Below are 26,483 nucleotides of genomic sequence, written 5' to 3'. Positions count from 1 at the left end.
CTCTGTCTAAAGGTCTTACTATATCTATTACACTCACCGCGTCGCAATCTAGTCGACGGTCCCTTGCCATGCCTGCAAGTGGATCATCCTCCTTCTCTCCTGATTCTCAAGACACTCGCCCCCGTAACCAGCGTGTCTCGTTAGCTTGTGAATCCTATCGGTCTCGGAAAATCAAATGCGATGGCTCGAACCCCTGTTCTCGCTGTCGGCGTGTTGGGCAGGAATGCGTTTTTCAAGGTCGGAAGAAGCGAAGGCCACGCAAACCCGAATCGCTTCCTTCTCGCTCCCACACAACTTTGGCTCCTCCAGATAATCAACGTGTCTCTCCTGTCACCACTCAAGCACTGAATGATCCTGTATACTTCAAAAAGCAATTGGAACTGCGTGCAGGCTTTGGGGTCTCTAATGCAGCCACCGGTTGTTTTCAATTCTATGGTATCTTCCCGTCCCGATTCCTGCAAGAATCCGCTTCTGATGGCCGTTAGGCCCTTCCTCACACTTCTCTTTCATCCAAAGGATATATCAGCGTATCAAAAGACAAACCCTCAATCGTCAGGACCAAACTTCGGCTACGGATGTCGATAATTGGGGCCTGGAACGTTTTATGTTCTCTGTTGACTCGGGTGAAGGAGTTGGACAAGGTCCAACACAAGCGTATGTTTCTAATGAGATGGGTATCAAGTTTATTGATGCCTTCTTTGAGATTGTCCATCCTCAAATGCCAGTCTTTAGTTATGAAGAGACTATAGCTTCCTGGAATTCTCTGTGGAATCCACCTCGGGGTCGTGAGCCAAAGAAAGGTCAAGAGATACTTTATATGATGCTAGCACTTGGAGCCCATTTGTCCCATTCAGAAGGACGGCAAGATTTGGAGTCATCGGAAGGGTGGTCGGAGTACTTCTATAGGTTGGCTAGCAGGGATGCAAGTGATTTGACGGACACGAGCTTGCGATCTACTCATTTTATGCTCTTGAAGGTAGGGATCCGTGGCATGCCTGATTGTCCATGAGTTGTTCATTCTGACTCTCACTGAAATTGGTTTCCAAAAAGTCGTTCTATGCCTTCCAAGTCATGAAATCCCATGAAGCCTACATATACCTTGGACATGCTGCTCGGAATGCTCTCGCTCTTGGAATTCACAGAGCGCAGGTTGTCGAAGGAGATAACCTCACCATCCATCGACTAAGGATAACATTTTGGACCATATACATGTTCGAACGATCGTGTTCCCTTTTCAGCGGGCGCCCATCATCCTTTCGTGATGAGTTGATCGATGCCCCATACCCGAATGACCTTCCCTTCGCCCTCGTGTCCGAGGGGCCCTCTGCACCTCAGTACCTTCACCCCACCTGCAAGTGTGCCTGGATACGCTCCATGGCGCAACTTGGTAAGATCTCTGATCGACTGTCTGTCGAAATTTACTCCTCCAACGCCATGACCAACCCCAAGGATATCCTTCAGGTTCGGCAAGCCACAATTGCTTGTGACCTCCAACTTCAATCGATCACCCACGCTTTACCTTCCTACTTACACTTCTTTGACCAGAATGCCCCCCTCGGGGATGGTTGGCAGGAGGTTCAAAGAATCATGATCGGAGCGCACTACTATACTACACGCATGCTTTTACATCGACCCGCCCTTGTATTCGCGACTCTCTTCGACTCGGGGTCTGACGCGGAGAAATGCTCCTCTGGAACTATGCACATCAATGATTCCATCGAGATCTCGGTAGAATCAGCCAAGAACCTCATCAATCTTGTATACGATGTCTTCTTCCAGCGGTATCCTAATGTAAAATTCGATGGAACCCCCGCGACATTTTTAGTATCCGCTTGCATTACCTTACTCTATTATGTTCTTGAACACAAGTTCGACGCAGACTACGTTCGCAATACTTTCTCGATTGTGGAGAAAGGCATTAGATGTCTCGATCAACTACAGCATATTGGCCCCACTAGCGGAAAGGCTATTAGTCTTGATATAATGAAAGTGGCGAAAGATGCCTTCCTCTCCATCAACAATAATTCTCAAGAGGAAGTCGATCCCGATTTCCTACGGCTTCAGTATGTTTCAATCCGAGCACTCCTAAGTACAAAGTCATCGCTTAAGTGGCCCAGCTAACACATTCTTTACTACTATATTAGACTGCCAGATTTACCTCCTTTGGAGAATTCGCATTTATCTCACCTGGACTCCATTCTCATTGCACCAGATGTCAACTATATGTCTCATTGGCTTGAAGCCGGGTTTCAACCAGGGGAAATACCTGATTGTCTGTTCTAGTCTTGATTGACCACTCACTGTAAAAGGTGTGGGGGGGAGGAGTAGGGGTACTATAGATCTATATATAGTACATACGGTAGTAAAACCAAGCGGAACAACGAATTAGTACTAGTACCTAAGACGATGCATGAGTAATTAGAACATGCTCGGCAACTTGGTACACTTACCCTCCTTCATCGGCCAATATTTGACCATGATGGCCCCAGCTACCGATGATTTCTGTTTAGTTGGGTCTTGCCATGATTCATTGTACGCATACTACAAATACATGAGCGACAATCCCCAACAGGACATGTAATACTCAATTATCAATAATCTCATTGAGGTCACAGATCAAAACGAGGCATCCAATGAGTACTATTATGTCTTCAATGGTCTCATGGACACAGACAACAAACTAACTAATATTCTCTATATTCGTATACACATATTACCCCACCCACACAACACAATACCGCTATTGTCCCAAAATCTCCCTCACCGCACCCCTAACCTCCCCCTCATCCATAATCCTCAAATCGAGCCTCTCATTCCAATTCCATCGCATAAACTCCCCACCCAAATACCCCTCCCCATACATCATCTGATAATAATAATTAATAATAGCCGACATATCCCCCTTCTTCAACCTCTCCTCCGACTCCTTAATAAGCTTCTTCACCTCAACATCCTCCGGCATCCCAAAATCCACCCCTAGAACCTCAGAAACAATCTTCGTCAACCCTCTCTCCGTAACCACAGCCGAGCAAACATAAACCGGCTGATTAGCGGCAGCTTCGAAATTAGTAGGCTCCAACAACTTAACAATAGCAGTAGCGATATCACTCAACAGTGAAACGGCGATTTTCTTCTCACCGCCATCGTGGAAGACAGCTTTCTTAGTCATGGGGTTGGGGCCCAAGACGCCAAACTTAAGGGCCATGTCGAAGAAAGCGCCGTTGTTAAGGGAGGTCCAGGTTGTTGGGGAGGAAGTGTCTGGAATGACGGAGTTCAGGTACTGACGGATTAGAACCTTTTCTTTGGCGATGGGGAGGTTAATGGTTAGAGGAGATTCCATCATCGTGGTGAATTCGGATGGGATGAAGCGTTTGACGGAGGCGGAGATGCAGGCGTCGATGATGGTCTTTTCGGAGGTGAGTTGGGGGGAGGGGACGGCGCTGTGACGGGGTTAGGTAGGTAGGTAGATATGGTGTTGGTTAGTTATGGACGCACCTGATAACGACGTCCTGGCCGGTGAATGTGGAGATCAGTTCGTCTTTGTTCTGATAGTCGACTTTGATGACTTTGAGGCCTGCGGGGGCTGGCTTGTCCGAGTCCTTGCGCTGGATGGCGGTGACTTCGTGGCCGGCTGCTGAGAGAGCGCTTGCAATGTGGGATCCGAGGGTGCCGGTGGCCTAGAGTGTATGCTTTGTTAGATATGATGTTTGTATAGGTTGATATGCTTGTGGCAGTAGTAAGTATATGACGTACCCCGATGATTGAAACTTTCCTGATAGTAGTCATTTTGACCGATGAGAGAGATAAGCGGATGCTCAGAGGAAATCAGAATAAGAATGCCTAAGAAATACTGCAAGATACTATGCAGATTGACCACTCTAACTGGTTTCATTCCTCATACTATATACTTCATATGGTGATCGTCTTCAACGGCGATGGTTCCAAATCGGCGTTCCGATGTACCGACATGCCGACCTTGGGGTTGAGATCAATCCCGAATTGGGCTCAGTTACTGCACTGCATCTGCATACCCACAGTAATTTGATAAGCAATCCCTGTGGGATTAACTAATAAAGTCGGAGGCTCGGAGTGTCGTTTTGTCAGCCAGCAGAATAGCATTTTTCCTGAGCCTCCGAGAAGAATATCTATAGCATTGATGGCCGTTTGCCCACTAGAGAGGACGTGATGCGACATGAATACCTACTCGAGTTTGCAAGACAGCGGAGCCGCCATGGGATACTCATCATATTGAGCACTATACCTTCTGGTCTCTTCTGCCATTCCTACAGTGTTTGATGATGTCGCCCATGCCTTGTCTTGAGGCATGTTACGTTGGGAAAGCGAAAGACGACCGGAGTCATTGCCTTTTACTCAAATCACTCATGCGCATGCAATGTTCCACCATTGTCATCATGACATTTCTAGCTAGCTAGCGTATTATGTCTCTACATTCGTTATACATCAATAGTAAGGAGCATGAACGACGTAAGCAGCTGCATTTCATCGCTACCCTCCGAAAACAGGACTCAAACCCGGGAGATATCCAAGCTGTCAGGCACACCGTAACGAGTGAGCCTCATGCGATAGCTTGGCTAGACGGCGCCAGCGCCAGCGAGTGCCATCTCCTCACGCAGACGCATGCATGTTGAAAACAGGATGATAGCACAGAATGAAGGCCGAATCTTGTGAGAGGCCAAGGGACCATGAAACATTTTAACATTGAGCGGAAATAGCGGAGGGGTCATCAAGGAGAGGGCTTCCAGGAACGGCATCCAGGGCGACGGCGTGTAATGCAGGCTTGCTTGCGTCTTGGATCAAGCCACGCTGGCGACGATCTAGCTGTTCCTTGACCCAGGCTGCCACTTCCTCATCTTCCGTTACATTGGACCCACCCTCCTTTGTCGAGCCGTTTGGTGCATCATCGGCATCGGTGTTCGTGGGAGGCTGCATAAGCGACGACAGCCAGGGATGGCGAAGGAGCATGCTGTACGATGGGCGGTTGTTCGGGTTCTTGTCCAAGCACGCGCGGACAAAGGAGTGTGCTTCTTCAGAGTAGCCCGTTTCAGGGAGTGTTGGCGCGTCACCATGAACGATGGCCTTTACAAATTGTCAGTATCCTGAATGACGAGGTAAGATACAAGGGAAGCAATGACTTACGTGCAACTGGCTGAAGATGTTATTGAAGGTTTCGGGCGGGTATGGATACCGACCAATGGCACACTCGATGATGGACAAGCCCAAGCTCCAGACATCGCTCTGGACGCTGTAGGTTCCGCCTCCACTTGCTCCAGACTGCTGCACACCCCCACCTGCAATGCGCTCAGGGGCCATGTAGCTCTGACAACCAATGTTTGTCTTGGCAATACTGGCAACCAGGTTGCCGCTCACACCGAAATCGCAGATCTTGACCTGTCCGCGAGAATTGACGAGGATGTTCGTGGGCTTGACATCGCGATGTATGATGTTGTGGTCGTCCTTGAGGGTCCTCAAGCCCATGACAGTGGATAATGCCACCTTGCGAAGGATGTTTTCGGGTATTCCCTCCTTGTATAGTTTGTCGATCGAGCCACCATCCATGTATTCAACACAAATGTAGACCGCGCCTTCTTGAAAGAAAGCGCCGTAGAAGTCGATAATGAATGGAGACACACAGCGGTGAAGAATCTCCAACTCCATGATAATCTGAGCGAACTTGCTCTCGTCCAACTCCAGGCGAATCTCCTTCATCGCCATGACAACTCCAGAAAGGTTACCTTCCGTCTTCACTCCGGACGTCGTAGTGGAGTCGCCATCCTCATTGCGACTTATAATCCCCCGTAATCCCATCCCAGGTTTGCGCATGTGAGGACGGCTATGGCGAACCTTGTATACCGTTCCGTAGTTACCCTTGCCTAGTTCATCCAGACGATCGACCTCGTCTAAGGAGATGCTGAAACTCTGACCTGATGAGAATTCGATACCGCCACCATGGAGGATAGCCTTGTTTTTGAAATTGAGCGTCCCCGATTTCGTATCAATGAATTCTGAATATTTGCTGAATGCGGTTTCGGGGGGAGCAGGCCCGCCGTTGGCAGGCTGCCCAGGCGACGGCGAGCCGTTCAGACCCGTAGCGTCCGATAACTTCAACCCCGGCTTCATACGTTTCGCGGCCAGACCACCGGGCTTAGGAGAGCTGCCACCCGGGGACCCATGAGGCACAGAAGGCGAAGAGACCCAGTTTTTGGTACCGGGACGAACAGCGGTGGGAGGTATCCGGCCTGCAAAAGCACCTGCCAAGGGGCCATTTGCGCCTGGTGAAGGCTGTACTGATACTGGACTGCCACCCGATGCCGCCGGAGAAGCCCGGGGCACTAAGCCAGTCGTATTGGCATGCGCCAAAGAGGGCGGGGCGCCCTGTCGAGACAATGAGAAAGCCTTCATCTTCGCTAATATATCCTGATTCAATCCCCCCGGCTGCGCGCCGCTCATTGAAGCTTGTGGGCGATTTTGGGGCGTCCCAGCACCGCGTCGGGCGGCGTTGAGTTGACCTAGATGTGTCGACGACGGGGTGATTGAGGGTTTATCGAGAGTCGGGCGGAGGGAGGGTACTGAAGCGTACGATTGTGTCGTGGCTAGGGAGGGTGAGAGGTCGTCGTCGGTGGTGTCGGAGCGGTTATCCATATCTGACAGGGGTCTGGACGAGATGTCCGTGATCGGCTCCCCTTCTGTTGCCATTTTGGAGGAAGTATTCGAACAGCACAATTGGTATCGGGAGCTGGAGCGCAGTAGTCCGAGAGTGCCGTCAAAACAGTCTCACGGAGGTCGGGGCACCTGGTGCATGAACGGAGGAGGGGATTGAAGAGAGGGAAGGAAAGATCGGAAAGAGCGGAAAAATGAAGCTATCAAGATGTGTGAGGATAGATGGTGATAAAATTGGCAGTAGAGAGGAAGTTCAATGTTGGTGGAGCCAGAACGCTTTTCCAGAGGGGGGAAGTGGAGGAGAGGAAAGCAGGTTTCGTCGACGCGGGGCACGCCTGAGGCTGTCCTCAAGCAAGCTGATAACAAGGCACAACAGGGACGGGGAGGATGGAGAACAGATGGTGCGATCCCTCGCAAAAATATTGGTCGGGCGGCTTGAACTCCGTGACCAATAAGAAGACAAAGAAAGGCAGGTAGAAGAGAGGTCAGGACTTAGTACAGTGGTAGAGGAAGAGGAACATGAAACAGACAGAGAGAGAGGGGGGAAGAGGGTCGATGACGGTACTTAGTGGGGGGTGGGAATGACAGGCAATAAAAATAACCGTGCAGAGAGGGAGAGATGGATGAACGAGCTGTTAAAGGAATCGTTTGGAGGCGAAACCGGTGGGGATGGATGAGAAGGGGGGGAGGAAGGATAGATATGATGCAGGCTCAAAAGAAAGGAGAAGCAAGATTTAGATAGCGGCACAGAGAGAGAGAAAGCGAGCAACGGCCGACAAGCCTCGGGAGGGGAGGGAAAGGTGAGGATAGGGAAGGATAAGTTAACAGAGAAGGTTATAAAATGGGAAAGAGAGGAAAGAGAGATTGTGATTAGTCGAGACAGATGGGGCCCAGCAAATCTGCCAGGCTTGCCTCCCGGTCGCCTCAGGCTGTCCAGTTCCCGACCGCCCAATCACACGTGCCAACACCGGCACCTCAGGCACAAAGTCAATGTCTACGCAATACTTTATTTAATCTCGCCCTTTTTCATCTCGTCTACGCTACTCAACCCTGCCGTTCAGCTGCGGAGTGTAAATTGGCTCACGCAAGCATCCGTGGTCGTCCTGAATTTTGAACGTGGCAACCAACATTGTTTCTGCCTGAATATCGCCACCCCCCTCGGCCGATGGATCCCCGATCTTTTTACCTTAGGCCGGGGTGAACCTAACCAAAGTACGGGTCCCATTCCACGGGTTGCAGTCCAAAGAGAAATAAATCATGTAAGCTGATCAATCCATCCCGGAGATACTAACAAGTAGTAGCATTACTACTCCCTACATGATTAGCCCGGGATGCCCAGGATCAGATATTGTGGCTTATGACATATGAAGCAGCTCGTTTACCACCCACCCCCTGTGTAACAGTGGTCCCCTCTCCCTCTTATCATAGCCACCACCGAGGATCGCGAGAATCTTTGCCTCCTACAAAGCAGTAGCTACCTCATACACAGGGATTTGAGCACCCATCAGTTCAAAGCCCGAGATCGTTTTCGTCGACCAAATTATGGCCAACGGTCGGTGATAGAAGCCCGAGATCCATGGGGATAACGGGGTTGGTCGGCAGTAGTAGACATCATCAGTGGGTGTGCAACGCCCTATCGGAGGGGTTCCCAATCTTCAGCTGAGGATCGGATGGGGCTTGTCCTCGGCGGGAGCCACTCGCAATAACTGGCATGATTGTGTCACCGCGATGATTGCAGCAATATCCTGAGTAATAGCCACCAGTTGATCAGTCAACCATTTTTCTTAATTCCCCGGCCCTGGGCGTTTTTATTTTTTTTTATTTTTTTTTGCCTCTGTCTTATCAGGGTTTCCCCAGTCTTGGCGACATATAAACGTTTCTCATTGTCGGGCTCGCACCCGGCTTCCTTCCCTGTACACAGCCCGACAACCTTGTGATGGAATCAATGCCCCGAAGCATCCCAAACTCTAGGAGTGGATCCTTGCTTCTATCCCACTGCACAGTTCCGATATGTTGTTGATGCCAAGAGGGCGCGCTATCAGTGCAACTACTGGAGTGGATCTGCTGTCTTGGGATTGAATGCAGGCCATACTACGAAGAACTCGAAAGACTATCTTATTGGCACTCTGTATATTGGGTGGTCGGCTTTAAGCCAGGTCTTCCGTATACGGATGGTAGGCCAACCAAAGACGAAGAAGGTACCGTTTCATCATGATGGATTGGTACAATAGTAGTGCTATTCATGCTGCAATATGATGGTAGAAAAAAGAAGCAGTAAATCTGCCCCAGAAGTCTATTAATAACTTATCTGGACTACTGTAGAGTTTAAGCAAGATAGGCCCCAACATCGACCTGTGAGTCCAAAGCCAATGCAGCAGCTAGCGGTGTCGATCCTCGGCAGCGGCGGGCAGTGTCTAAGTGGGGGAGGGAGAGAGAGTTGCGCAATGCCGCATTGGAGGAATGAGACTCACACCACTTCCATCCCTTGTGGTTCCGGACATCTGGGGAAAGTGGCAAGGTTTCGTGGAGATCGAACCACTTGTTTCAGGTTCTCAAGAAGATGATTGCGAAACAGATAAGGTTTCCCTTTGACTTGAATGGAAGCGGAAATGTGAGCTGGAAGGAAAAGAGAAGGATGACCAGAGAAGACCGGGTGTGATATCAGCTTGCATTATCATTGGCCGCCGATCATGACATAACCGCCGTGGGAAGTTTCATCATCATGAGTTGCTTTGCTTGAAAGTTGTCTCGTCGGATATTAACTATGTGGCAGAGTAATGGACAAGAAGGGATATACCAAATAGACCAGTCACGATTAGAATAGACACGTATGTGGTGATATTGCTTTTATTATACTAACTCTTTTCGTGATTATGAGGCTTGTTGGCTGTACTTTGGTGTAGTAGTTACACCACTCCTCCCGACTATTCCCACTATGGCCACTCAACTCGCAGGAAAGTTAACAACACGTTCCCTTCTCCTTACTGAGAAGGGTTTCATTCAGCCTCTAGTAGAATTCTCGCCAAGAGAATGTCTTATCTCGCGTTTAGTCTACCGCTGAAGGGATTCCGATGGTCGATACTTGTGTCGCACTGCCAAGCATCTCGAAGGGCAGGGGGAAGCAGAGAAGCTCTCTCCTACCTGGTGGATATTCTGCCGTCATCCGTCGGGAGGGACAAAAGTACTAGCCCGTCCTTCAAGAGCTTGCTTTTCGATGGCTACATATTTACTTATTCCCGCTCTCCATGACAGCTTCCTTTATAAAATTGAGCTCTCTTCATGAATCCTCATAGAGCTAGAGCAGTAGTAGTACTACTACTCTCCCATACTTGACTTAATTCTACCCGTACTAAAAAGGTATCTAGTGGAAGGCCCCAAGCCTTGGCGGGTCTGGGCGCAGCGCGAAACTGGGCTGGGCGTTCGCCTACAAACGATTCTGATTGGCCATTTGGGACCCTCCCGGGTCCAGAGAGTCCGGGAAAGCCTGACGATGATGTTTTGGGAATTCCTTGTAGAAGATTTCAACAGAGACAGAGAAGGCAAGACAGACAGTCAAAGACTCACCGACACGATCGGCTTTGGTTATTAAACCCGTCGGCGTCCCGCTTCATTCATTGGAGTCTAATTTAGTTATCTATCTATAAGTACTATCTTGGTGTGTATACTGTTAGTGGCTTTTAAAGGGTCTGTTCTGGCCCTTAGTCCTGTACCTACGCATTAGGTTGAACTGTTTGAATCCAATCGTGCTTCCGTGCAGTGCCAACTCTAAATCCTATTCGCCTACCGCCTGCCTACCTTTGTTATCTATCGGCGTCATCATCTTCGACGGCATTATCGCCATCGTCTCTCTCTCTGTTTCTGCCCATCAGGACTACCTTGTGGTTGCTTCCCGTTCGCGTCGTCATCCCCCATCATCCAAACTTCCCCTTTCACTTCCCTTTCTTCATCTTTCCTTCCCCAGATTTTTCCTAGAGTTAGTTGCCTGTTCCCTCTCTGCCACCCTGGCTGTCTCGTGCTCCCGCCCTCTTGTCGATGGCCATTTTTACTGCCCCTAGATCTCTTCAAAATGCCTACCCGTCAATCTCCTCTCAGTTCATGACCCAGATGGGCGCCAATCCCGCCCTCCTTCAAGATGGCAACCCACACTCGAGCCACCCCTCGTTCCTCAACCTCGTCCTTTTGGTCTTCGAAGCTGTCCTCGAGGTCATCTGTGTGAGTTTGCCGGGCTACTTTGCTGCCAAACAGGGCATGTTCGATGCGGACGCCCAGAAGCTGGTAGCGAACCTCAACGTCACTTTATTCACGCCCTGCCTGAGTAAGTTGTCTGGTCTCTTTGGCGGTTCTTTTCACATTTCAGCTGACCACAACCGTTAGTCTTCACAAAGCTTGGGTCCCAGCTCACAGCAGAGAAGCTCACTGATCTGGCTATCATCCCGGCCATCTTCGTTATCCAAACTCTGGTCTCCTATTCCTGCGCCTTCATTGTTTCGCGATGTCTCCGGCTCAAGAAACGCCCTTCCAACTTTGTCGCCGCCATGGCCGTAAGTGCAATGTCCAGTGCTTTGTACATTTTACTTCTTCCCTGTCTTTTCGCTCACCCGTGGCAATCCTCCTAGGTTTTTGGAAACTCGAACTCGCTCCCTATCTCCCTTGTCATGTCCCTGTCGCAAACTCTCAAGGGTCTTCACTGGGATCGCGTCCCGAACGATAACGATGACGAAGTAGCCGCTCGCGGTATTCTATATCTGCTCATCTTCCAGCAGCTCGGACAGCTTGTACGGTGGAGCTGGGGCTACCATGTGCTTCTTGCCCCCCGTGAACGTTACTTGGAAGAGGCAGAACCGGACCCGAATACCACCCTCATTGGACAGGGCCAGGAGCGATACACGGACAACCCGGAGCAAGTTGATCCAGATGAGCCGTTGGTGAGGACTCGAAGCTTCGATGAACAGACGCAAGCATCCGGAGCTTCGCAGGAGGACTCGGATGCGTTCGCTTCTGGTCAAGAAACACCCGTGACCGCACGAGACTATCCCTACTCCAAGGTGTCGTCCCGTAGCGGTGGCGAGGAAGATCCCGACCGCCCGCCCCTGCTTGATGCTCCCCCTGCGCCGTTCATGCCCCGACAAAGCTCCGCCGGGGATATGCTTTCATTCCCCGCTGTACAAGAGAGCTACGAGAAGAAGGGTCTGGTTGCCCGCGTCAAGGCGTCCCTTCGTCGACTCCGTAGCCGCATCGCCAGCGGATGGGCAAAAGGGACTGGGGCCATATTCCGACGGTTGCCAACGAGGATGCAGAAGGTGCTATCCGTGTGCACAGGCTGGATCGGAAGGTTCTTCCATGGGTTGTGGGAGTTCATGAACCCGCCCCTGTGGGCCATGCTTGTCTCGATCGTGGTCGCCTCGGTACCGTCGCTCCAGAGCTTGTTCTTCGACGAGGGCACCTTTGTGAGTAATTCTGTTACCCGCGCGATCAACCAGAACGGTCAGGTTGCTGTGCCATTAATCCTCGTTGTTCTGGGAGCCAACCTTGAACGCAACACGCTTCCTAAGGAGGCACTGGATGATGTGGAGCACCCCAAGGAAGAGAAGAAGTTGATTGTCGCTTCTCTGGTGGCCCGTATGCTTCTTCCTACAATCATCATGGCCCCTATCCTTGCGTTACTGGCCAAGTATGTGCCGATCAGCATTCTGGACGATCCGATCTTTATCATCGTCTGCTTCCTCCTGACTGGAGCTCCGTCGGCCCTTCAGCTGGCGCAGATTTGCCAGATCAACAATGTTTACGTTAGCGCCATGTCGAAGCTCTTGTTCCAGAGCTATGTGGTGTGGTAAGTAACATCAAGCTCGCATTCACAATTCAACCACTAATAACGACCTATAGGATCCTCCCTTCAACCCTTATCCTCGTAATGTGCGCCTTGGAGGTAGTCGAATGGGCGTCTGCCTCCTGAGATATGAAGCTTATCTTGTTCGACTGCATCGATCTATATTATTAGGGTGATCCGGCGTTTGAGTGTTCTTTTTCTACTTTCTCATTTCCTTGTTCACTGTATTATTGACAGCAGTATGGATTGGCATGGATGGGAAAGATACCAGATTGGAGCGGCCTAAGTGGCTGTACCCGATATGTTAGCCTAACAATGATGATTTCGAGATACCTAGTACATACCAAGTTTTGTTCCTACATAGTAGAATCTCAGGGAAAGCCACCAGATCCTGAAGAGCAAAGGAGCGATATGGTCAAACACCATCCCTGACTCGTTAAGAACCAAACCGCAAAGCAAAAGCGCCACAACAACCACCTTATCTACCCCTCCCCCCTCACAGAATTCTAAAGCAAGGGGGCATAATCAAGACAAATGCAGTAAGAAACGCGGGACCTATGACTCCCCGACTACAAAAACAAAGTACAATAAAGGGATATCACCTGCCCCCAAATAAAGTTCACGGGTAGCATGCAGCGTGACTCTTTGGGGGGAGTTGGTGCTTACCGGCTTTCCCGCTATTGGGAGCCCGAGAATTCAGTATGAAGTACTTATGCTTATTGGTTGATGTATTACGTAGTTAGTTGCTGCAGTTTTGATATAGTGATATGCTGTGTAGCGTTGGTAGGTGGTGGCTATCGGTACTTTGTAGTTTAGTTCTGAGTATAGGCTCGTTTCTTACGTGGCAGGTAGTGGTGCTTTTGCTAGTACTACTATACTTGATACTTGCGATCATTTTAATTTACTCTGATATAGTCGGGGAGGGTTATACAATAGCTACTAGTTTGTGATACTGTGGCGGTATGATATCATGGTAATTTTGAATCAGGTTATGGTGAGGTCGTGTGAGATAGTACTAGTACTTGGGGTGTTGTGTTTGTTGTGTGTTCATTGTTGGTCATGGGGGTATATCTGGCTGCCGGGTATATATTGTGTTATATATGTTGGGGATTATATATAATATATTACTATGAGAATAATATTGCTTGTTTTAGTAGCTGCTATTATAACAAAGTATTAATGTACTGATCTACATGTCCATCATCCTGTGCGCCTTTTATATCATAGTGGCAAAAAGTGTGTTTGGACGACGGTGGCGTCTAGGGAACAGGTTATGCTATCTAGATGAAAATCGAAATCCTGCTGAGGATAGAGAAAAGATACATGCCATATGTACATGTCAGGTGGAAGAAAAATGAATGCAAAAAAGGTCGTGCCCGGGATCGAACCGGGATTGCTGGAATCAGAATCCAGAGTGATAACCATTACACTACACAACCGTATTTGTTGAAAGAGGCAACCTTCTTTGGTTACATAAGCAGCAAGAAAATGGATATGGTCTTCCATGCAATACTGGTTCAGGTCATTGGCATCTGTCACTGATTTGATAAGGTTTTATATACAAGTATCTAGTCTGATTAGTCTACTGACTCACTATATCTGCAACAGCATGGCCATTCCGCTCGCCTGGTGCCAGATAATATGGCAGTGGAATAACCAAATCCCTGGGTTATCTGCTCGGAAGCGCAACACTGCGTGCCCGCGGCTGGGGATATAGACTGTATCTCGTAGCTGTGCGCGGGATAGGTCATATGGAGAATCTGCTTTTGATGAGCTACCGGAACTTAGAGCTAGACCAGGTGGATGGGCGTCTGTAAAAGGATTGTAGGCGCCCCAGCCTACGGGTGCTTGGTAGGTCCTTAGGATGTAGAAGTGGTGGCCGTGCTATTTGATGTTATCTTTGTGAAAAGACCAGTTCGACAGCGAGGAGGAAACATACCATGTGGAATGGGTGGCCACTATCGTCTAGATTATTGACTACCAGGTCGATCCACAAGTCTTGGTCATGTTCGGACGACAGGGGACGGGATGTAGTTGATCCTGTTGATAGCACGAGCTGATTTTCATCCCACTCTTCGCGAGGAAGATCAATGAGTGGTGTGTCAATCTGAGGCCTCCATGAAGTTCGATTGAAGAATCCATAGGGTACGTTGTGGTTTATGGAGAGCTTTTCGATCTTAGTGTACACCACGTAGGTTTGATGCGAGTTTGCGGGGAGGCCGGAGAGAAGCGACTTTCTCGTGGCGACTTCGGAGAGTGATATCGTATTGTTTGATGGAGATATAGTTGGCGCCAGATTGTTCGGCGATTTCTTTATATTGTATGTTTGGACAGATGTCAAAGCTGGGTTGGGGTACCTGAAGCACCTAACCGTCTGTTAGCGCAATTTGAACCATGGTACCGGGCAAGACGTACTCTTTATCTAGATCAATCGTCAACGAGCTTGGAGCTTTTTCTGGGCTCGGACGGAGTATGATGTCCATACGCTGGCCCGGGTAGAGTACGCCGGCTGAATTTGAATCTTGTTGTTCGACATCAATGTTGTCCACTTGAATGAGCGAAAATTCTCGGTTCTGAAAACCTAGCGTAAATCCTGCAACGGAGCTAGTTGCCAGTCAGCTATTATTTTTGATCATAGGCAGGCGTACAACTCACCCTGTATTCACCACTCGGACTCTGTACGCTGCGTCACCCTTCGCATCCAGGTATGAGACGTTCATATGTCGAAGGATACAGTCCACTGGCCGTGCAGGGACAGCCATAGAGCAATCAAAGTGACCCACTCCATTGATCAGTAGTGAATCTGGGACGGGCTGTCTGGGGTTAATCGTCGTACTCAATAAGACTATATGGCAAGACTAACTTCGTTCCCAAATGACCCGGCACGCATATACCAGGAATAGACCTGATCTGCCGATCGGTGATACCAATCCCCAACTAAGAGTAGAATGTCCTTATCATAGCTGCCAAGTTCCTGCTGATCTGCACGAGCCAACAGTCCCCGGACTGTTGACTTAGGAGAGGGTTCATGTACGATGAGCCCCCCATATAGGCCATCGGCCCTGAGAAGGCCAGAGTGAGCGTGGTACCAGAATGTGCCGCTTTGATCTGTGGGAATTGTGAAATTGTAGGTAAACGTAGACCCCGGAGGAATAGCGCGTTGTGTCACACCAACGGCTCCATCCATAGCATCTAAATGACTTGTTAGTCAAGCAGACCAGCCTATACCGAAGCACTTGACTTACTCTCAATATGTATTCCATGCCAATGGATGGAGATTGGTTCTTCCTCCAAAGAATTGGTAACGTTCACTATCAAGCGGTCACCAGATCGTGCTTCAACCGTCGGTCCAGGGAAAAGATCTATTTTATATATAAGTATGTGCCTTGACGTAAAAAGTGAATAAGGATTACCATTAATCAAATAAACCCTTTTCAGCACTCCATCCGGGCGTCGATGGTCGGCAGTCACTACCCAGTCATGATGTTGCGTTGAAGGATTGCGGTATATATGATCCTCCGGATGGAGCTCGATCAAAGGACGTGATACATCGGGCTCATGTACCGTTGGATGTATCTGGCTAGTCGAGACTCTCGATGGAATCAAGCGTTGTAGAGGGCTTGGCTGCGAAATTTGTGCCACGAATAGCAGAAGGATCAGGCCACATATAGTAGCCGGATACAATACAATACCCCATGGCAATCGTCGTAATCGAAACGACGGTGACTGCTGCGAGTCTAACAAAATACTCCCCTGTTCTTTCATCTTCTGACAGTCTGGTAGGTTGTTCTGCATTCTTCCACATCACCCATCAGACCCAGCATGCTTGTTCGATCCCCGTGTGTCTTTAAACCCGGACCATGACTATGAGCCATTTTGAATACATGTGGGTCCAGAAACAAAACAGTGGCTAAACTACAGAATAAATGTACCTGTCAGTATGAACAGATTGAGTAAGTGATGTTCAGGTCCGCCACTGACCGATGTTTTGAAACAAGATTCAACCAAGGTTCGGCCAAACAGGTGGCTTTTGTATGGACTGCCACCCTGCCTGCTGCCAGCTTTTCAAACTCAAATTGGACTCAAAGTTGGTTCCTGTTCAGTGGGCTCAGGTACAATGCCGATATCCAGGGCCATGGCGGTGTTGATATTAGCCGATAGAGAGACTGTTGCCATTGTGGATATATCAGAAAGGTCCACCGTGAAGACCGCCACCATTAAACCACCGCTGACTGATTATCGATAAAAAACTTAGTTGCTGAGAGCCCAGAGGGGGAGAGAGAAGGATGGGAAGCCAGAAGAATTGTTCCTGAGCAGAAAAACCAGTCGGACAGATTGCCGTTCGCTACACGTGCCCGGATACCGGCCAACCAGATCCCCTTCCATGGAGACTCATCTTCCGCTCAGTCCTCTGTCTCTTGATGGTATTATCGTAAGCAGATGTCATAAAACTTCTGAAACATCCATCTCCATCCAAAGTGGATCAGACTTTACCCACCATAGAGGACGATCGCTCTTCGTTTTAGGGCGGCCTAAATAATGGCTCGTCGAATCCGATCTGCAATAACAAACACTATCCCATGTTACGTCCCACTTTGGCAGATGTATTTACGACCCAGAGAGTTGGGATACTATGGATGCGTCGGGATTCATGGGTTATCAACTGTCCGGTGTTGCGGTCTTGTCTGGACCTAGACCATGCAAAGTCCCCACTTTCGCTCAAGTTTCTCGAGATATATAAAGCAGGTTGAAAGCACCTGAAGCCACACCATACAACACCCTCAAGAGTACTAGCCGCTTCAAAATGTTACTGCTTGGTTCTACTGCCTTGGTTTTGCTCCTCGGGAGCAGGTCCGTTTCCGCCGGGTCACTGAAGGACATCAAGCATGTTGTAATTTTCATGCAGGAGAATCGATCATGGAATAGTGTATGTCTACCTAAGCTCAGCAAACTTAGGCAAAACTAATGACTGTGTACAGTACTTTGGCACAATGGCAGGCGTCCGAGGATTCAACGACCCAAACGTGCAGGTCAATCCAGATGGATTACCTGTTTGGTACCAGTCAGTGTGCTTTCATACGTTTTCGAGGACCTGTGCTAATAAGAGTATTAGAAAAGTCGATCCTGACATGTCCAATGCTACAACAACCCTCCTCCCTTGGTATTTAGGTTATCAAGGAGGGAACACGACAGACGCGATCCAGTGCATGGCAGCGGGAGACAACGGTTACGAGGATAGCCATGCCTCGCTCAATGGAGGACTGAACAACCACTGGGCCCGCAATAACACCCCCTGGAGTTGGGGATATTTCAAGAGAGAAGATATCCCTGTTCATTATGCTATTGCCGAGGGTTGGACGACCGGCGATATGTATCAAGTATGTTCTGCTATCACACTGTCAAAGCTATGTCTAATACCCTACAGGAGTCCCAAGTAACCTCCACCAATCCGAATCGTGTTACTCTAGTGAGCGGCTCCGTCAATGTACCTGGTGGTCCTCAAAAACCTGATCAAGGCGGCGTATATATCGACAACAATGTAACACCTGGTACGTCTGCTCCGGCTACTCATACACTATATCATACGTTGGAACTTAGCTGACTGTTGACTTCTAGGGTGCGATAGCTATAATATCAACTGCTATCCCCTCAAGTGGAAAACAATTTTTGAAGTCTACGAAGACGCAGGCGTCTCATGGCAGGTCTACCAGGATAAAGACAACTTTGATGACAACCCCTTGGCCCGGTTTGAGCAGTACCAGAACGCTTCATCTTCCTCACCGCTTGTAGAGAAAGGCATGGCGTTTTTGGGATTGGAAACCTTCTATGAAGCGGCTGCCAACGGGACCCTCCCAGAGATCAGCTTTATTGTTGGACCTGCGGAATTGTCAGAGCACCCACCCTATATGCCCAAGGACGGTGCCTGGCTGCAGAAGAAGGTTGTGGATGCTGTGACGAGTAGCCCCAAATACGATTCTACGCTGCTCATGATAAGCTACGACGGTAAGCTACAACTGATCAGCCCCTTATCGAGCGAGTCTAACAATATGGTAGAATCTGGTGGTTACGGAGACCATGTCATTCCTTTCCACTCACCAGAAGGCACACCTGGTGAGTGGATGGAGGACCCTTATGGTGTATTTGGAAAACTATATGTTGGACCTGGTAAATCCCGCCATCAACCCATGTCATATTATTCATGCTGACTTTTTAGGCCTTCGAGTACCCTTCTATATGGTGTCTCCATGGACCCGTGGCAACCGCGTCTTCACTGAGAGGGCGGATCATAATTCTCAAATTCTGTTCTTGGAGAAGTGGCTTACGGCAAGGGGCTATGAGAATGTGCAGACGCCAGAAATGGTTCACTGGCGCCGGGAGCATATGTCCAACCTCGTCAATGCACTAGACCTAGACCATGTACGATAATCCCCCTCTATCCACCACATTGATATCGAGCTAATCTATAAAATAGCCTGACATCAGCCTCCCGAAATTGCCAAAGGCTGAAGAGCCTGAAGTGTCCTCGGGCTCTTACGTCGGCACATCAAACTGCGAAGCAACGTTCCCAGAGCCCCGTCCTCCTGTACCATATGGGAAGCAGAATGTGACAGACTCATTGTTTTTCGAGGACGGATACAAAGAGGTTGTCGGCTACCTGACTGAGGGACGGTATCTCGTTTTCGAGAAGTCTGGGTATGCGCTCACCAATACTGGAAACACAACCAGGTTAAGCAGCAGCGCAGCACGTTCGGACCACAGTGACAAGAAACAAAGATGGGTCATTCACTATTCCAGCGGCGAAGAGAGCCAGATATTCAAACTCTCCAGTGCACTGGACGGCAAGTGGCTTGGCCCACACGGAAGTCTGCTGCCCGCTGGTCGCCGGGGTGATGCTGCGGAAGTGAAGATTACCTTCCTGGGCAATGGTCACGGATATGGTCTGCAGTATGTTAACTCGACTGTCATCACACTGGACGGTCAAGGAGGCCTGCAAATGAACTCTACCAAGCACTCCCAAGATGGCTACAAGGTGTGGAGTGTCACCTACCACTAGGAAGTGGCTAAGGACTCGAGACCAGGCCGAAGGTTAAGAATTTTCCATGGCTGGAACTAGATTTCTGCTAGAGTAGCTGGTCTACTACCCCTGCTTACTTGCATAGCGACAATATAGACGATATAGACGTGCTGACACAAACACAAGAGGCTTACATGTAACTATACTCATCATTGGACGGATTAAACACTAGCTCAAGATGACCACTTGTAGTAGCGCGTAGCTTCTTCCGAATCCGACATGGATTGAGTCACAGACATCCCCGCAACGACAACAGATCGCAGTACATTTACTGCCTTCAAGAGTATCTCCACACAGAGTAAGAAAGAAATACTCAACTTATTGAGTAAATGATAATTAACTTGCTACAAAGACAAACCCTCCCAAATCAAGCCACAAGAACAGAAGACCCATCAAATCGAAGAGAGGACAGACACAGAATGTCTACCAGTATCCGACAAGCAACGCCCGACGACCAATCCATCATCGAGGCAATCATACAAGAAGCCTTCTCTATCTACATCGCTCGCATGGGAAGGAAGCCCCAGCCGATGCTAGACGACTACACTGCACTGATCAAAGACGGAGTCGTCTACGTGATCGAGCGAGACGGTGAAATAAAGGGCACCGTCATGCTTGTCCCCAAGGAGGGCTCCATGATCGTGGATAATCTAGCCGTTGCTCAGTCTGCACGGGGTACTGGGTTAGGTCGCAAGCTTTTAGAGTTCGCTGACGAGTCGGCTCGGTTGGCAGGCTATCACACCCTTCAGCTGCATACGAATGAGACGATGGTTGAGAATATAGCCATCTATACACGGATGGGCTATGCGGAGACACATCGTGCGGATAATAAGGGGTGGAAGCGAGTTTATATGGCGAAGAATTTGAATTGATGGCGTACTACCCTATCGATGGCTATATTTGTCAGTAAAGATAGTATGTTTAGATAGTATTATGAATGATGTAGATGGTGTATGAACTGGCTGAGAATCTTATCTATGACCGGTAATCTCTCATGTAGTAGCGCGTCCACTGTGAGTATTCACCATGGCTTTGAAAATGCGATCGAAATTGACAAAAGTGTCTTAGCAATATTGAAATATGGGATCATGAACATTATGAAGTGTGAGTTATCATTGGACCAAGATGACGAGATCACACTGGGCTTAGGCCGGCCTGCAGTAATGCCTGAAAAGACGGGCAGCCAGGAATACATTCCGGAGATGTGGCTTATTTCCCCCTCCTCGCCAACCCCTCTTTCTTTCCTTCATCTTTTCTCTCACTTTCCCACCGACACAATAAGAGTGAACGAAACCATGACAAGTGAAGCAAAGAATGCCCGTTGCGACTGCGTTTTCCAGTATGAAACTCATAGAGTGACCCTGTGCGACAAAATCTTATCCCGGCCTAATAACGGTGACAACAATTGAGGATTATCGATGGAGACACCACCATGTGGGCCTCTACCGTTGACCGTTTGTACGGAGTAAAGCAAACAACTGCTTCTTCCTGTGTCAAGATGGACCATCTATCTTCTAATCTAAGTGACACACTCAAGGCTTTTCCCCCAATGCGACTCAATGCAGTATGCCTGATCTACACCCAGATTGATGAAACGGTGCCAGTCTCTTCTACGGAATATAAGCACGGGCGTCTACATATGAAGTTCACGCCCATCATCCCGAGGTTGCGGTCAGGTTGCTTGCTGCTTATCTCCCCCCGGTGTGCGAGTGAATGACAACAACGTTTCGGTCCCCGGTCGCGACCCATACTTTGGTCCAAACAATGCCTCGGGATTGGTCCTAGTCGAGTAAAGGCCAGGAGGTGGGCAAACACCAGGTGTCGTGTGCCACCAGACTAGCTACAATATTCACCGTCCACATACGAGAGGTGTCCCCTTAGCAGCCTGCGTCTGTGGCGTTTCTAGCTGAGCATGGCTGAGGCAACATGGTACCTTTTTTGTTGAACGATTGAATCATAGCAGCAGACCCTGGATTATTGTGGGTTTGACGGGTGGAAACTGCCAAGTCACCTGAGACACACGTTGATTCCCCGTTCCTCAATGCTCCATCATTTTCCACCTTCGCGGCTCAACCTCTACGATCGTTCTTTTTTCTTCGACAAGCCACACCACACCGTCCTTCGCCACTCAGCCATCTGTCGTCAATTTTCGTCCGCCTTGGCCGTCACCACGTTTGTTGTTTATTCCTGGTGCGGTCTGAATTTGTTCAGCTTCCTTTTCATTGCGAAATTCTCAAGCTTTGCATCTTAAAAGATAGTGACGAACGGGATCGGATTCCGACCGTATTTTCCCTTTGCTGGACCGCTACTTATCTCTGTCCCCACTTGGTCGCATTTTTTCCTCCCCTGTGTGCCCCAAATCCATTATCCCCTCCAGTTCCGTTCGCAGTGTCAACTCCATCAATTCATCCACTATCCAGTTATCCTCTCAAAGACCACCTTGGGCCGTCCCTGAGCGTTCCAACTCCTGTGATCCGTTCTTCTCCCAGTGTACCCGCACGGACCTGGCATATAGTACGGAGGATCCCCAGCTCCAAATTCTCCGCCATTTTCCAGGTGCCGATTACGCCACGTCCAGTCGCAAAGTGATCTGCTTCCCGCACTTACGGCCTTGGATGGGTTACCAGATCACTCTATTTTCCAGTTCGACGTACTCTTCGCCATTGTCTGGACATGCCCTCAGTCACCGACCAGACCGGTCTTTCTGGCCTTGAATTTGATGGTAGGTTCCTTTCTTGGTTAACTTCCCGTCAACCCATTCCCCCTTTCCTTGGGCTCCCACAACCCCGTAGTCGTAGGTTCTCCGAGGCTCTGCTTCCGGGCCAAATGATCTCATAGCCCACTGCGACTGCTGGTATTCGATCTACCGTCCTAAACCCCTCCCTCTTGCGATCTTTTAACCTTCCCTGTCTGGACTATCCCCCTAAGTGTTGATGGATTCTGACCTGTCATCTAAAGGACCACAACCTATTTTGGGGACTGGTTTGAACGTCTCCCCCCAGAGGCATCACCACACAAATGGACACGAGTCTTCTGCAATTGGGTCAGAAGGGAATGCCTTCAGACATCGTGTGCCCGCACCCAAGAAATCGGCAGCCAGGTTGCCTACTCACCAGCCGGCTTCTCTAAGTAGTCAAACATCCAGCGTTATTACTGAGCCCGCGCATCGCCTTGAAAAAGATGGCATGTCGAAAAATGGCGAGGAAGACCCGCAGAATAGCCTTTTCGCACAAGTCTACGAATGGCTTCAGCGCGAAAAATCCAAACGAAGGTCTCACAAGGCGACAAACTTAGCAGCGATGGATGGTGTCGCCAGTGATGGTGACGACGATGACGATGACGGTGCTAGTGTCCTCGTGGAAAGACCTCTATCTTCGGGTGCCGACGCCGCAATGGCTCTCGACAAGCTGGAGAAGATTCTCATCCAGTACGCCACTTCCCGCCAGGGAACAGACTCTGTACATTTCGCTCGACGATCCGGTCGTCGGCGCCAATACTCCAAGGGGTTGCGGAGGGGTTCTGCGTCCGAGTCCGACTTTTCGGACCACGAGGCAGCCGCCCCTAGCGTGGATGCAGTGCTGGATAACTCAAAAACCCTCGCATATAGCGGTGGTGGTGGTACTGAAGATGACGACAATGAGAACAGTGTCAGTGCGAGACGCGCAAAGGATAAAGAAGCCTGGGCGCTGTTCAAGAGTGAAATTCTTCGTCTCACTCACACCATGCAGCTGAAAGGATGGCGAAAGCTTCCCATGGAACTTGCAGCTGATATCGGAGTCGTACGACTTAGTGGTGCCTTAACCAATGCCGTATATGTAGTTACACCGCCACAGAATATCCCCGTGCCCAAGGCCGAAGATGGATCATACTCACTGGTACCCAGAAAACCCCCACCGTAAGTGCCCCTATCTACATCACACACATCACCCAGAAGCTAACTCTCCGTAGGAAGCTACTGCTGCGTATCTACGGGCCACAAGTAGATCACTTGATTGACCGAGATAACGAGCTTCAAATCCTCCGCCGTTTAGGCCGAAAGAATATTGGCCCGAAGGTGTTGGGTATATTCAACAACGGGAGGTTTGAAGAGTACTTCGAAGCTCGCCCACTTACACCCAAGGAGCTCCGCGATCCTCCGACTATGAAACAAATCGCGAAGCGAATGAGGGAGCTGCACGATGGAATCGATCTCCTTGTAGATGAGAGGGAAGGAGGGCCCATGGTCTTCAACAACTGGGATAAGTGGGTAGACCGCTGCGAGCAAGTAATCAATTGGCTGGACAAGGAGATCCGATCTGAGCACAACAAGAGCAAAGCAGCATCCGAAGCGTGGCGTCGGCGAGGCTTTGTCTGCGGTGTTCCCTGGCCCTTCTTCAGAAAGGCAGTTGAAGGATATCGTAAGTGGCTTTTGTCCAGCTGTGGAGGCATGGAAGGAATAAAGCGACAGCTGGTGTTTGCGCACAATGATGTAGGTGATTTATTCCCATTTCTCAGGAACTGCGCTAATGATTTAGACTCAATATGGCAATCTGCTTCGGATGGAGCCCAGCCACGAATCACCGCTGCTTCGGCCTGAGAACGTGCATAAGCAGCTAGTTGTCATTGACTTCGAGTATGCGTCAGCCAACACTCCAGGAATTGAGTTTGCCAACCACTTCGTGAGTCAAGTGTTTTTCAATGATATAAAGTCCCTTACTGACCCCAATAGACTGAATGGTGTTACAACTATCATGATGCGGAGCGGCCGTGGGCATGCGACACCAGCCGCTATCCGAATCCAGAACAGCAGCATCAGTTCATTGAAGCCTATCTGAGCCATCGACCCGGATTGCGCGAGCAAGCCTCCCCTTCCATCACCCCGCTGATGCGAGGCCTCTCTACCAACACTTCATCACTAGCTCCGTTGAACCTGGATGACGGTCCGGATGTGGACGTGTCTTCTCGATTCGATATCGAGAAAGCGCACGAAGACAGCACCAGCGCTAAGATCCAGTTTTACGCGCGACAAACCAGGCTGTGGCGAGTACTCAACTCCGCGCAGTGGGTAGCCTGGGGCATCGTGCAGGCCAAGGTACCTGGCATGGAGGAGGGTATTGCAGCAGATGAAGCCGCAGCTAAAGCCCAAAACGGCCACCATGGTACCAATGGCAACGGTGTGCATTCAGACGTGACAGCCGAAGTGAACCACTCCACTGGAACTCCGCCAGTCGATGCTGATGTGGACGAAGCTGAAGAGTTCGACTACCTTGCCTATGCGCAGGACCGTGCAATGTTCTTCTGGTCCGATTTGCTGGCGCTGAAAATCATCCGGGAGGATGAGCTGCCCGAATCTCTGGTACAAGTGATCAAAGCTCGCATGATCGACTACTAAGCCTATTTTAATAATATCTTGCCTTTTACGATTATGAGTCGGATGACATGAATGACGAAGCGATTCTTCAACAGACGTCGGCCTTGCCACTGTACATAGATATGTCATAGTTATGAATCTCAACGGATTTACTAGGTAGAACCTTCATCTCCGGAGCTATGGAGACAGCGTAAGGATACTAGTAGGCATAATTTACCTCCTCATCAACTTCCTCTGCGTCTCCCCCTTCGCCTTCTCCACCCACTCCTCATACTTCCCCTCCCCCTGCTTCTCCTTCATCCCCACCACCCCCTTCAACACCTCCCCAATGAACCCCACAAAATTCGACCGTCTCAACGTATTCTCCCAAGCCCACGCCCTCCTCTTCCTCTCCTCCCTCTCCAACGCCTCCACATCCCCAATCTCCTTCGCCGTAACCCTCAAATCCCTCACCACAGCCATAAGATTAAACCTCGTCTCCCCCTCCGGATACCGCGCAATTCTCTGCCTCAACACCTCAATCACCTTCTCCGGGAACTCCTCCGCCGTACACCCCCCATGCGAAATCGGATGCGGCTGCAACCCATCCAACTCATACAACTTCCCATCAACAGGCGTGTACGCAATGAAATGGTATACATCCCCTTCCTCGTCCTGGTTATTCCGCACGGTCTCGTCGACGAATGGCGAGGCGCGCGCGAATGCGTTGTGTGCGCTCCGGATCAGTTCCGAGTTGGAGAGCGCTTCGCCGCGTAGGTCTGGTGGGAATCCTGCTGTGAAGTCCTTGAAGGAGTGGAGTTCCGGGCCGATGTTGATGGGGTAGGGGTTGCTGGAGGAGGAGGAGGATGAGGAGGAGTCGTTGTTCAGGATCACGGAGAGGATGGCTTGTGTGCCGCAGGCGTTTTGGATCGTTTGGTTCGCGAAGAAGAGGTTGGGGGATGGGTCGGTGTCGTAGGTGCCGGAGGGGGGTGAGGTCGTGGAGGATGTTGAGGTCGATGGTTGTTGCGTTTCGCGGGTCCATTTGAAGAGGAAGATTACGCCGTAGACGGGGCTGGGGTTGGGTGGGAGGAAGTGTTAGTGGGTGTGGTGGATGAAGGTGTTGGTGTTGGTGGAAGGTGGTATGGGGGTTACCTTAGTGAGCGGATTGTGTCTGCGTCTAGGGAAATCAGTTCTTCGAATTGGACGTCCTTGACGCCGAGGTTCTCGATGAGGGAGGTGAAGACGCCCTGATTGATGGTTTGCTTGTTAGGTTTGCTGGTAATGTATGCTGCGATGTGCTTGGTTGCGTACCTCGTCGGACTCGATTGTACTCCAGCCTCCGCCGTCGGCCATGATGTGTGTTATAGGATGGGATGTGCTGCGTAAGAAGGATTATATATAGTATATTGTGCAGCAGGGAGGAATATAGCGACGGGGTATGATGTCTATGCTGTACTGGTGGGCAGGATGTGATGTGATGTGATGGTGGATACCTTTGGAGCTGTTGTTTGGTGATGATGCAAACAGTACACATGTGCAAACATCCTCAGCCGAATCTAGACAACAGCCTTACA

General features: G+C 49.8%; 9 protein-coding genes and 1 non-coding gene across 10 annotated transcripts; 5 read left to right on the top strand and 5 right to left on the bottom strand.

Moving 5' to 3' along the window:
- Positions 1–68: 68 nt before the first annotated feature.
- On the top strand, positions 69–2,283 carry AtWU_04235 (zinc finger protein; the record flags this gene model as incomplete). The annotated part of the gene is made up of 4 exons (XM_035499346.1): positions 69–435; positions 486–976; positions 1,051–2,063; positions 2,145–2,283. The coding sequence occupies 4 exons, from the start codon at positions 69–71 to the stop codon at positions 2,281–2,283; spliced, it is 2,010 nt and encodes a 669-aa protein (XP_035355239.1).
- Positions 2,284–2,740: 457 nt separating this feature from the next.
- AtWU_04234 (aromatic alcohol reductase) lies at positions 2,741–3,786 on the bottom strand (the record flags this gene model as incomplete). The annotated part of the gene is made up of 3 exons (XM_035499345.1): positions 2,741–3,440; positions 3,496–3,677; positions 3,754–3,786. The coding sequence occupies 3 exons, from the start codon at positions 3,784–3,786 to the stop codon at positions 2,741–2,743; spliced, it is 915 nt and encodes a 304-aa protein (XP_035355238.1).
- A 927-nt stretch (positions 3,787–4,713) lies between these two features.
- pbs2 (mitogen-activated protein kinase kinase PBS2) lies at positions 4,714–6,714 on the bottom strand (the record flags this gene model as incomplete). Its single annotated transcript, XM_035499344.1, has 2 exons — positions 4,714–5,097; positions 5,158–6,714. 2 exons carry the CDS (start codon positions 6,712–6,714, stop codon positions 4,714–4,716), a joined length of 1,941 nt encoding a protein of 646 aa, XP_035355237.1.
- Positions 6,715–10,710: 3,996 nt separating this feature from the next.
- AtWU_04232 (Auxin Efflux Carrier superfamily) lies at positions 10,711–12,631 on the top strand (the record flags this gene model as incomplete). Its single annotated transcript, XM_035499343.1, has 4 exons — positions 10,711–10,993; positions 11,053–11,219; positions 11,295–12,508; positions 12,562–12,631. 4 exons carry the CDS (start codon positions 10,711–10,713, stop codon positions 12,629–12,631), a joined length of 1,734 nt encoding a protein of 577 aa, XP_035355236.1.
- A 1,241-nt stretch (positions 12,632–13,872) lies between these two features.
- AtWU_t106 lies at positions 13,873–13,944 on the bottom strand. Its single transcript has one exon. It is a non-coding gene; the product is annotated as a tRNA-Gln (tRNA).
- A 154-nt stretch (positions 13,945–14,098) lies between these two features.
- On the bottom strand, positions 14,099–16,270 carry AtWU_04231 (multicopper oxidase family protein; the record flags this gene model as incomplete). The annotated part of the gene is made up of 7 exons (XM_035499342.1): positions 14,099–14,389; positions 14,445–14,871; positions 14,921–15,109; positions 15,161–15,318; positions 15,369–15,697; positions 15,751–15,867; positions 15,919–16,270. The coding sequence occupies 7 exons, from the start codon at positions 16,268–16,270 to the stop codon at positions 14,099–14,101; spliced, it is 1,863 nt and encodes a 620-aa protein (XP_035355235.1).
- A 1,039-nt stretch (positions 16,271–17,309) lies between these two features.
- On the top strand, positions 17,310–19,559 carry AtWU_04230 (nonhemolytic phospholipases C family protein; the record flags this gene model as incomplete). The annotated part of the gene is made up of 8 exons (XM_035499341.1): positions 17,310–17,432; positions 17,485–17,567; positions 17,619–17,883; positions 17,931–18,054; positions 18,122–18,508; positions 18,560–18,670; positions 18,720–18,922; positions 18,978–19,559. The coding sequence occupies 8 exons, from the start codon at positions 17,310–17,312 to the stop codon at positions 19,557–19,559; spliced, it is 1,878 nt and encodes a 625-aa protein (XP_035355234.1).
- A 440-nt stretch (positions 19,560–19,999) lies between these two features.
- AtWU_04229 (GNAT family N-acetyltransferase) lies at positions 20,000–20,452 on the top strand (the record flags this gene model as incomplete). Its single annotated transcript, XM_035499340.1, has 1 exon — positions 20,000–20,452. The coding sequence occupies one exon, from the start codon at positions 20,000–20,002 to the stop codon at positions 20,450–20,452; it is 453 nt and encodes a 150-aa protein (XP_035355233.1).
- A 1,801-nt stretch (positions 20,453–22,253) lies between these two features.
- On the top strand, positions 22,254–24,951 carry AtWU_04228 (putative choline kinase; the record flags this gene model as incomplete). Its single annotated transcript, XM_035499339.1, has 5 exons — positions 22,254–22,302; positions 22,539–23,475; positions 23,529–24,048; positions 24,095–24,238; positions 24,289–24,951. The coding sequence occupies 5 exons, from the start codon at positions 22,254–22,256 to the stop codon at positions 24,949–24,951; spliced, it is 2,313 nt and encodes a 770-aa protein (XP_035355232.1).
- Positions 24,952–25,143: 192 nt separating this feature from the next.
- AtWU_04227 (putative 26S proteasome-associated ubiquitin C-terminal hydrolase) lies at positions 25,144–26,262 on the bottom strand (the record flags this gene model as incomplete). The annotated part of the gene is made up of 3 exons (XM_035499338.1): positions 25,144–25,981; positions 26,062–26,156; positions 26,221–26,262. 3 exons carry the CDS (start codon positions 26,260–26,262, stop codon positions 25,144–25,146), a joined length of 975 nt encoding a protein of 324 aa, XP_035355231.1.
- Positions 26,263–26,483: the final 221 nt, after the last annotated feature.

The sequence above is a fragment of the Aspergillus tubingensis genome (assembly GCF_013340325.1).
Source record: "Aspergillus tubingensis WU-2223L DNA, scaffold_6, whole genome shotgun sequence".
Lineage (NCBI taxonomy): Eukaryota > Fungi > Ascomycota > Eurotiomycetes > Eurotiales > Aspergillaceae > Aspergillus > Aspergillus tubingensis.
The sequence above is the reverse complement of the archived record's forward strand: the minus strand, read 5'-3'. Positions and strand labels throughout refer to the sequence as shown.